The sequence below is a fragment of the Lagopus leucura genome, unplaced genomic scaffold (genome assembly GCF_019238085.1).
Source record: "Lagopus leucura isolate 7727_CA_CO unplaced genomic scaffold, USGS_WTPT01 35348-0_obj-0_obj, whole genome shotgun sequence".
NCBI lineage: Eukaryota > Metazoa > Chordata > Aves > Galliformes > Phasianidae > Lagopus > Lagopus leucura.
Window position 1 is genome coordinate 1 of NW_024967498.1, and position 11,531 is coordinate 11,531.

An 11,531-nucleotide genomic window follows, 5' to 3' on the forward strand; every position below is an offset into this window, starting at 1 on the left:
AGATGGAGACTGGACTTGAGAAGAAGCCAGAGTTCTTCAGAGCCTCCAGAATAAGCCAAAGTCTGTTCTCCTAAGCTACAAGCTGTGTACTTCTCAAACCTTTTCAATCTCCCCAGGATCTTGAGGTTTGCTATTTCATACTCTCCACAAGAAATACCGCCACAGAATTTCACACCCCAGCCTCGCTCGTAAAGAGCACCAGAACCTGATGTGCTTCACTTCTGCTTGGCCTATCCAGCACCTGTATCAACAAGTTGCCCCCATGTCTATCAGAATCCCCTACAACTGCTCCCATCTTCCAGCATGCTGCCCTTTCAGGCAGACGTTGAGATAGAATTCCCCCATAAGAACCAGCTTTGTCTTCTGGAGACTTCCTTGAGGTGCCCGAATATGAATTCATCAACTTCCTCTCAACTGTTTCCCCTGCTTGCACTAATATTTCCCCCATTGTTATTGAGATTTTTGCTTTTACCTCTGAGAGCATTAATTCTGTTGCAGTCCAACGGACTCATACCACGTTCAATATTACCATAGACATTGCTTTTCACCAGCACATCTTCGGTGAACAGATGACGAATCAGGTAGCGAGCTGACAGCTCTGGCCGAGACTTCCCCTTTGCTACATAAAGGACTGAGACAGGCAGCTGCACATTGCGCCACGGACTTCCAAGGAGTTCTGGAAAGGGTACAGGGAGAGAAGTATTTTACCTGCCCAATATTTACTGTCCTGCAAAGCGGCTGTGTCATACTAAAACTAGAACAGAAAAAAATTCTCCCCTGAAACTACTGTATCGGATTGGAAAGACCACAGCAAGACTGTAACATCACAGCTAATACTGAAATATAACAGATTGTAGACAGATGTCCAAGCAGGCAAAAAATGTGCCAGTTTTACAGTAGTGTAACAGCACTCGTGATACAATTTCAGCAGTGCTAGCGATGTAGTCTGCATTATTAATGACTGCTTTCTAAATTGTTTTCCTCTCGTGTGAAAAGAAGATGCTATTTCAATTACAGAAATAAATTTCCACTGTTACAATGGTGCTCAGATCCTCTAAGTGGAAACTGGAAACAGTGAATATTTTTGCCATACTATATACAAACCAAGAGAATGCCTTAAAAGGGAGAGTTTTGTTGTACAATAAAGATACCTGCTCAACTATTTCACCTACAGTAGCATTTTCTGCTTTTTACTGACTACTAAAAAGATAACACACATAAATTCACAGGATGCAAATTCCTCCATTTACCCATAGGTTCCAGGGACTGCAGTTTCTTCACTGAAGGTGTATGGAAAGATTCTGGGAACTTATTCCATCCTGAATTTTGCAGACTGTCACTTGTAGAAATGGTCATCTTCTGAGAGTTTTGAGAACTCCCTTTACTGTCTTCATTGCAATTTAAATCTACACCAAGAGATGTATCTGGACTGTAAGCCAATTTGTCTTTCTCATTAGCTATCTCCTGAAAGACATTAGATGAGGTTAACACATGTACAGGAAAAAGCCTACCAGTCTTCTAATCAGTGTTTTGCATTTAGACTAGATCAGATTCCACATATATACAGTAAGTTAGTCCTGAACCTTAGCCATCAAAGGCACAAGTGAAACAGGAAAAAAAATATTCATAGATCTGCACAAAGCTTTTTAGAAGAAGAAGTGAATGGAGTTACGGGTGCTTTGGGAGTGATGTTTCAGTCAATATAAAGTTGAAATGTATGACTGGATATACTTCACGGCAAGCCAGTGAAAACAGCATTATCAGTTACATGCTCAAGCTCACAATTAAAACTGATGCTACTCCTGGGCAATGTTTATAGTACTTTCCTTTTAGTACCCTATGTCCTACACATCTCTTGTTGACTGAAGTCTGGATATGGAGCAGGAAGGCCATGTGAGGAATATGCTTCCAGTACTCCCCATATGGAGCTACTGCTGCCATCAGCAGAGACACGCTGAACAATGCAAAAGACAGAACCCAAGGAATTTCCATTTAGAGCACTCATCTGATGAGACAAATAATTAATTTTACAAGGAAACACATACTTAGTACTTAATAAATTATCACCTTCAGACAACTTACTTGGTTTATTTTTGTTTCAGAGTGCAAACAGCGGATCATAGCATTGATATGTGTGATACAAGTTTTCCAGTCTTTTCCATATTCACTCAAATCATAGTTCGGAAAGTTAGCTGCAAGAAATTCTGCATATAAAACATACAAAATTTGTTAAGATTCATGACAAAAAAACATGACAAGTATTTAAAAGTCTACTTGTTCAGAAAGAAGAGAAGGCTTAGGACTGCTTGATGTTTACTCTTCTCCATTTAGGAGCTTTGCATTTCTAGCTTTTATTAAAAGAGATGGGAAGGGGAAGATCAATTTCGTAGTGCTGCTTAGCTTCAAAACAGAAGAGGAACATTGATATCTCTCTAATGTGTTTCAACAATGCTTTTACTATTAAGTAATTTGTGGTAGAAGTAGGAAAAAGATGCAATTTATTGTACAAACTTTTTTTAAAAAAAGACTGACTAATGCTGATGCTGCAACTATATAACATGGTCTATGCAACTTGCCAGATTTAAGTAGGAAATGAAGAAATGCATGGGTTCACACATATGTGCTATAGGAAATTGGGGAAATGGCTTGCCAACATTTAAAAAAAAAAAATTAAAAGTCCTCCCACCTTCATGACTTCTCAAACAAACAAGAAAAGTGAAATTAAGAGCAGGAAAGGAATGTATGAGAATAATGAGGTAATTTTTGTCTTAAGTACACCATGACTACAAACAAATCAACCAACCAAACAAACCCACCCACAAAATCAATGTCACACAGGCAAAATAAGTAGTAACAAAAAATTTAAGAACACTTGGCATAACTGATGAATATGAAGTAAATGAACCTAGAAAAAAGCAGAACTGTTTTATCTGTACTGAAAAAAAAAAAAATCAACATTGAGAATCACAAGGCAGGATTTTCATAAAACCAAAAGACACAGCAGAGTTCAGCACATTCACAACAGTGTTCAGCAGTTGAGAAGTTGCTGGACAACAGTTACGACTATCCTAGAGAAAAGAACACATTCTTTTACTGTTAAGTAGTTTGAAGTAGAAGTAGGAAAAAGTGAAAAACTCTAAGTACCAAGTAGAACATAAATCTGTGCATTTTGAAAGGTATCATACCTCTTATTGCAGTCATTTTATTAGGATCCAGTGAACACCACCCTTGTGTACTCACTCCTACCACGCTACACAGCAAAGCTTCCTTGGGGAACAAGACACGAACTAAGTAGCGTGCTGCATACTTTGGTTTAGTCTTTTGACGAGCTTTCATCAAATAGTTTCCAAGAACTTTCACATTTCTCACTGGGTCACCAACATATTCTTTTGTAAAACAAAACCGAAGAAATTAAAAATTAAAATTAAATTAAAAAAAAATTTATTTTAAATTAAAAAAATTAAAGAAATTATAAATATATACGTATCACAGAACCACTAAGGTTGGAAAAAACCTCTGATCGGCTGGTCCAGCCATCCACCTCCCACCAATATTGTCCACTAAACCACATCCCTGAGTACACTTGTATCCATGTATCCTTTCCTCAAACACCTCCAGGGATGGTGACTCCACCACCTTCCTGAGCAGCAGGTTCCAATGCCTCACCACTGTTTCTGAGAAGAAATTCTTCCTAATACCTCACCTGAATCTCCTGTGATACAACTTGAGGCCATTTCCTCTCATCCCATCACTGTTTACTTGGGAGACACCTCACCACAATCCCCTTTCAGGCACTTGTAGAGAGCAATAAGGTCTCCCTTGAGCCTCCTATAAGCTCTCCCCTGAGCCTCCTCTATATATATATATGCACTTAAAAATATCTTTAAAAATATATTGCTTATAATAATGCAATAGTGTAAAGAACTCATCATTTTCTGTGGAATATATTGTTTTGAAAGAAATCAAACACTGAAGAAAAAAAACAGATTTTCCACAAATAAAAAAACGTTCTTCAAGAAGAGAACTGGTTTTTCCTTCACACAAATCAGGTATGTTGCTTTCTTTGCAGGCATATGCCTCAACTGTACAGGCAGTCTCTTTTGTGTTGTCTGAAACATGCATAGTATGGATGTATTACTCATAATACACGCAGGTCAAAGATAGTTTACTTCAAGAATACTAAGAGAGAATAAAAGGACTTAATCTTATAAATAACACAAAGGCTTGTCTTAGTCTATGTAACAGCATATACACTGCACAGAGGTTTTTAATTGATCCCCAGCAAATTAAACATCCCTAAGACATTCAAGAATTCTAAACCCTATTCTATTATAAAAGCGCTTGAAGAGCAGCTGGTTTTACTCCTTTACTTTTTCTTAAATAATGATAAACAGATTTCTTGAGGAAGCAATTTTTTAGCCCATGAGCCTGCATATTTATTACAAAGCAACTCACCAAAGCTTGGATGGATGGAGACTGATGAAGGTGGCACTTCTTTACTAATGTTTACATTCCCAGACGCACTTCTGTAGTTCACCACCACTGCTTCATCTCCCAAACCTGTTTCAGATGGCGCTGGCATCACTGATGATGCTGCTGAAGATGATGCAATATTGACAGTACTTTCAACAGTAGCTGAAAGATTTGGTTGTGGAAGAAGGTCAGGGATGCTGTCAGCTGCTGTAAACTCTGAATGCAAGGAATGTGTAGAAACGATGGTGGGGAGTGGAGGGCTCTGCCTAAGAACAGGCTGCTGCGATTCAAGTTCAACAGTGTGTTGAACGCTATTTGTTGTGGAATTCACCTGAACATGGCTATTTTGTAAAGCAGCCCTTATGACTGGGTTATGCCTTCCTCGGCCTGGTGAAGAGAGATGAAGACTTGAAGTCCTTTCCACAGATTTTTGTACTCTTATTTTTCCCTGGGGCAAATGACTGGAACTTCTGTATGCAACTGGTTTCTGTAAATTTGATTCAGAAAACAATAAAAAGGTTAAATTAGATACATCTGGTCTTTCACAAACCAAGAAGAATACAGTTTAATAATTATGCTATTGGCAATAGTCTGTCACTGAATCACAAAATGGATGAGGCTGGAAGGGACATCTGTGTCCATCTGGTCCAACGTGCTCAAACAGGGACAGCCAGAGCAGGTTGTCCAGGAACACGTCCAGACATCTTTTGAAGATCTCCAAGGAGGAGACCCTACAGCCTTTCTGGGCAGGCTGAGTCAGCATCCACACACAGTAGAGAATCCCTCTGGTATTTTGATTCGTGCTCATTGCCTCTTGTCCTGTCACTGTGCACCACTGAAAAGAGCCTGGCTCCATCACCTTTGCATCCTGCTTTCAGGAGTTTATACACATAGATGAGTGTCTTCTCTTGTCCAGGGTGAAGATCCCCAGCTCTCTCAGCCTCTCCTCATAGGAGAGGTGTCTGCTCCCTTCATCATTTTTATGGCACAGTGTTGGACTTTTCCTAGCATGTCCACATACGTGTTGTATTGGGGGAGCCCCAAACTGGTCACAGTAGTCCAGTACTCTTCACTAAAATAATTCATCTTTGTCATGAAACCAACACTCACCTTCTCTCTTCTATTCTCATTTTTAAGTCAGACACTAAACATTTATCTTGTCAGTCATCTTCTGTCTCTTCATCATTTGCTTGTTAGCTGAAGGCATTCAATATCCAGACCCTGTTTACAGTGGTAGACTCCATAGTAAAGACAGAGATGGGTTGAGCTTTCTGTTACCTGCAGTCCTTCCATTATGGAAAACATGCACCCTAAGACATTCATTCTATTTCAAAAATCAGTCAATCAGTAGGAGTTAAGAAATACAGATGTGTTGGGCTTTTTTTTACTGTTAGATCAGAGGTCTGAACATATTCTGCCCTTGCAACTTTTAAAAATCTATCACCTGAATAAAGACTTTGCTGAAAGTTTGTCCATTTCTCCAACTAATAAATCATAGTATCTTTACTACGAAACTCCTGAGTTATATCCTTAAGACATGGCAGATGTAACATTATACAGCTATAAGAAAATGAAAGCATTCATGATGGTTTTAAAGAGCAAATGCATGACAGCTTGTTGTGGCTGGAAACAACAGTTTATTCCATGAAACTCCCTGTTTGGATGACTGCACAGTACAAGCTTGGACAACAACACTTTCCCAAATAAAATGTAATACTTTATTAATTACAAACATGCACAAGAATGGCTTCACTTTTATTCACCCTTGGTGCAAATAACCTTACAGATCTCTTGTCATTTTTGACACCAGCATCACTCTGTCACATTAAGAGCTTTGCAATAATATTGACAAAGAAAGATCACTAGAGAGTTCATGACGTTCTTCAAAAATTACCTGTTTTTCCCTTCAAAGAGTATGTGTACTTAGTCACAAGTACTAATACTCTGTCTCTTAAGTTATCAGAGGATTAATCATGTAAGAACAAAGTGAATAATGCACCCAGTAGTGTGTCTTCTTAAAAATTTTGAAGAAAGGCATTTTATTACAAAAATATACTTCTGTATTATGTAGTGAAGATGACAACACACTGTTGAGACCAAAAGTCAATTAGCTAATACGACCAACCTGTCTGGATTCTGTGAGGCATAAGCTCTCCTCTAATTCCAGAAACCAACAAGGCAGTAACTATTTGGTAAAGCAGGAACATCAATATAGACAAGTATAAGATAATCTAGAGAATTCCTTCCTGTTCTTTACAATACAACAGAATTTTAAAGTGCCTGTGGCGTTATCCTGAGTTTGAAGGACACTGGCAGTTCTGTGACCAGTGGTCAGTAACAACACAGAAGATTATTAATGACATAGAATAAGAAATCTAAGTCAAATTAATTGAAATGGAATCCACACCTACTAGTTTGCTACTGATTTTCTTCTTAGTGACAGAAGAGAATTTTTTTTTTTTATATAAGCATCAGAAGAAACGAGAGAATTAAAGGCAAATCTGAGTTTCTCAGTTCTGTAATACTCACAGGTTTGAGTAACAGTGGCCTAGCACAAGTATGCTGCATTTCTGAGACCTTTCGATGAAGCAGGTCAAGTTTTTTATCCAGTTTCTGAATGGATTCGTACATGGCCTGATAACAAAAGGAGAGGTGAAAACAGGATAGCTTCTCAAGAACCCAACTCACATCTGAAGAAATCAAGAGAGTTCCATTAAAGGCAAAATTCTCTCCCTGTAATGGGGAAAGATTAGCAAACAATAAGTACCCTCTGTAAGTAAATTAAAGAGCAATTTGAGCACAAAATGTAAATAGCAATGGTAAACATCATAGTAAAAAGAGTTTTCAGAGAAGCCCACTCCAGCTACGGTAACATGGTTGACACTTACAGGTTGTTCTTCCTGCTTCTGTCATATGTTTTATTTTATCTAACATTCCATGGAATCAATACCTCACCACTCTTTCAGAGAAGAAATTGTTCCTCATGTCCAACCTGAACCCCCACAGGTGCAACCAGAGGCCATTCCCTCTTGTCCTAGCACTGTTACCTGGGAGAGGAGGCCAACTCCCACATCATCACAACCTCCTTTCAGGAGCTGTAGAGAATGACAAGGTCAGCCTTGAGCCTCCTCATCTCCAGACTGAAAAGTTCCCTTAGCCATTCCCCATAATAAGTCTTATGTTCCAGACCCTTCACCATCTTCACTGCCCTTCTTTGGACATGCTCCAGGGCTTCAATGTCTTTCTTGTAGTGAGAAGCCCAAAAAAAAAAACTACAGACAATCTCAAAAGTAAGCTAGGTGTCATGACACACTATTTAAATTCATAATAAATTTGTAAGTACACAGTTCAAAGGTGGTCACAGTTCACAGGCAGTCACGGAACTACTGATTCTTACATCAGTAATGGAAAATACACTTAGAACAATACTGTCTGTAAAGTTAAATTCCTAAATGGAATTAAATCTGGACAAGAATGTCAAAGACAACAAGAAGGGCTTGTAGAAGCACACATATGACAGAAGGAAGACTAGGGAAAATGTGAGTCTACTGCTAAATGAAACAGAAGAACTTGTTACATGGGGAGGGGAAAAGATGGAAGCACTGGATGCCTTCTTTGCCTCAGCCTTTAGTAATCCCCAGTTCCAGAGACCGGAAAAAGATGATGGAAATAAGACATCTTCTTGGTGGAAGAGGATCAGTTCAGGGAACACTTAAGCAAACTGGACATTTGTAAGTTCATAGACCCTGATGGGATGTACCTTTGAGTGCAAAGAAAGCTCATGGATGTCACTGCAAGATCACTCTTGAGAACGTTGACAATCATGGCAACAATAAGAAGTGCCCAATGACTGGAGGAAAGTAAACATCACTACACACACCAGTCCCTGGGAAGGTAAAGGAGTAGCTAATCCTGGAAAACATTTCCAGGCACACAAAGGACAAGAAGATAACCAGGACTAATCAGTCACCACTGTTTCACCATGCTTGGCCAAGTTCTGCAATGAAATGACCAGCCTGATGGGTGAGGAGAGATTACTTGGTACTCAGTCAGGCTTCTGTTCTTCCTAAGTTCATCATAAACAAGCTCTTGTATGGGCAGTGAGGCAGAGTGGAAATCAACTGAACAGTCAGATCTAGAGGTAGAGTGATCTGTGGTTCAAAGTCAAACTGGAGACCACAAAGGTCAACAGTAGATTCAGAGCGTTGTTAATTATGTATATACCTAAGGAAATTTATTGGACATTGATACTTAGTTCCAAGTCATTCCTAATTATCCTCTCTAAAGCGTGGCCTGTCATGTGAATCTCTTTCACTCTATGGAGTACTTTGACTTGAGTCAGGGAAGTGCTCACCTGAACAAGGGATGGCCTTAATTTTCAGTACAGTGATATTTAAATTTATCAGCTACTGCTTCAGCAGTCAATATCAAAAAAACTTGCCGAAACAAAACTACCAAGATTCTGGGACACTTCTGGCAAGCCTGGTACCTACAAAAGCTGGGCATGGGCAAAAGTCAGATCTTTCTCATTACTGTAGAGCTCCTCACAATAAATCATTTTGTATTAAAGCTTAAGATTTGAAAAATATTCATGCCAGTTGTATGAAGAGTTCAGAGTACAAAGAAACAGACTGTTGTCTCATTGAAAATACCATAGTTAAGTGAAAGCTTAACAATTTCAGTGGACAGCTGGAAAGTCTGAAGTCTCAGATTACCAAATAGGTTTCAAGTCTTCCTTAAATGTAACTAAAATTGTTTAAATGTCATTAAAGAGAGGACAGAGGAAAAAAAAAAACAAAAAACAAAAAAGAGAGAGATACCTGGCAATAACTTAGAACTTCCATGAGAGTTTTCTGCTGATCTCCAATGCAGGAAGCTTCAGATACAACACTCCCCTTTTTCATTAAAATAATATGAAAAAAAAAGTTTAAGTTAGCAATATATACACAATCTCAGGTTATCACATAAAGTCAACAAATCCCAACTTCAAACACCACATATTATTTTAGTCTGTCCCAAATCATGCATCCCCAAGACAGCTTTTCAAAGTCAATCAAACAAAAGAAAGTTAACTTACGCATTCGTAATCTGGTTCATACTCATAAATCACACTCTCACTGTTTTCGTATTCTCCTTCACTGGTTCTTATCTGGGAAATGACAGAAATAAACTTGAAGTGTAAAAAACAACAGAGAGATCCAACCTGGACACTTTCCATTGTAGCTATGTTCTCCCCATGGCTACAAAAGGGCCCGAGGCAGTCAGATTTAACACAGACATCTTATTCACATGCCTATAGTTAAGTCATAAGAATACTCAGCTCATCTTTAGTTTAAGAATATTGTATTTCTCTTTAAAATCAACCTCTTGCCTATTAATAATAATATGCATGCATTTTTAATTCATTAGGCTAAGGTCAGAATTTTCTCATCTACTGTTGTGCAGATACTGTTACATAGTTATACAGCTCGTGATACACTATTGGTCCAGGCTTATGTAATTATGAGACTCCACACAGACTTTTATACCGATTTAAATAAACCTATGGGGAAAAAAATCCAGACATTTATTTCCCTGTTTTTAACTGTGCACACAGATACTGCAGAAATATCACTTTGCAAACTGGAAGAAGTGGTTTCATGTTTGAAAGGCATTGCATGAACTCCTTTTACATGAGGATCAATAGTGCCACCACCTGGACAATGCTGATGTTTCTTTTTTTACTGGATAGATGCAGTTCCCATCCATTACACACTATGGTTTTTGTGTCTCTTCTCCCCCTCCAAACAGATAAACAAAACCACACCAAAATCTAAGCCAAAAAAGCCACCAACAAAACCTGGAATGAGCTGCCCAGGGAGGTGGTGGAGTCACCGACCCTGGAGGTGTTTAAGGAACGTTTCGACGTTGTGATGAGGAACATGGTTTAGTGAAAAGTATTGGTGATGGGTGGGTGGTTGGATTGGATGATCTTGTAAGTCTTTTCCAGCCTTGGTGATTCTGTGATTCATTATACATGATGGTTTTTGTATCTCCTGCCCCCCAAACTTTATATTAAGCAAGTTCACTGCTGAACATTATATGCCCCAACCTCTAAAATTTAAGGAATTAACTTTTGCATTTTGACACAATGTTTCAGGCCTGCCTCAAGGTAAAAATATACCTAATTGGTCTTTGATCAGAACTGTCCATGAGAGTCAACCCCTATTCATCGTGAATTCTCCATTCTCACAAAAAATGGGAGGACAAAAGATGTTTCCAGTAACACTGAAGGGGCTGCTCTCTGGCTACACCTACCACATTCTGTCCCACCGGAGTAGGGGCAAGTCGCTTTCTTTTATTACACAAAGACACAAAATCCATTTTTTCAGGGATGTGGCCATTTCCTCTCTGTGTACTTGTGGAATGGTTCATTTGTGATTCCACTTGTTCAGCCAGGACCAATAAGCCTTCACTTCCTAGAAAAGAAGAGAAGAAGCAAAGAACATCAGTGGCTTTTTCCCTTTGAAATAAGCATTTGATTATGAACACATGCACAGTCACTTCAACATCAACAAACAAAAAAAACCCTAACCATTACTTTCAACTGCTTGCTTATTTGAAATGTTTAATCCTCAGCTATTCCTTCCCCACACTTACAGGGTCTCCTCTCCCTATTTCTGCCACTGCCTCAGTCTTCATGGGTGGAGAAGGACTTGGGGGGTACTGGTGGACAAGAAGCTGGACATGAGCCGGCAGTGTGTGCCTGCAGCTCAGGAGAGCAGTGAGAGTCTGCAGCTCTTTCCTGGGCTGCATTAAAAAAGAGGTGGCCAGCAGGGGAGGGAGGTGATTGTGCCCCTCTGCTCAGCTCTTGTGAGGCCCCATCTGGAGTACTGCATCCAGACCGGGGCCCCTAGCACAAGAAGGATGTGGAGTTCCTGGAGTGGGTCCAGTGGAGGGCACTAAGTTGATCAGAGGGCTGGAGCACCTCCCTATGAGGAAAGGTTGAGGGAACTGGGCTTATTTAGCTTGAAGAAGAGAAAGCTCTGGGGAGACCTCATTGCAGCCTTCCAGTACTT

General features: G+C 39.4%; 1 protein-coding gene across 1 annotated transcript; it reads right to left on the bottom strand.

The window, feature by feature from the left end:
* Positions 1–23: 23 nt before the first annotated feature.
* BEND2 (BEN domain containing 2) lies at positions 24–10,927 on the bottom strand. The gene is made up of 9 exons (XM_042893866.1): positions 10,771–10,927; positions 9,551–9,622; positions 9,294–9,368; positions 7,003–7,107; positions 4,456–4,960; positions 3,186–3,386; positions 2,083–2,204; positions 1,251–1,464; positions 24–676 (listed from the first exon to the last, which is right to left on the bottom strand). The coding sequence occupies exons 1-9, from the start codon at positions 10,885–10,887 to the stop codon at positions 411–413; spliced, it is 1,677 nt and encodes a 558-aa protein (XP_042749800.1). The 5' UTR covers positions 10,888–10,927; the 3' UTR covers positions 24–410.
* Positions 10,928–11,531: the final 604 nt, after the last annotated feature.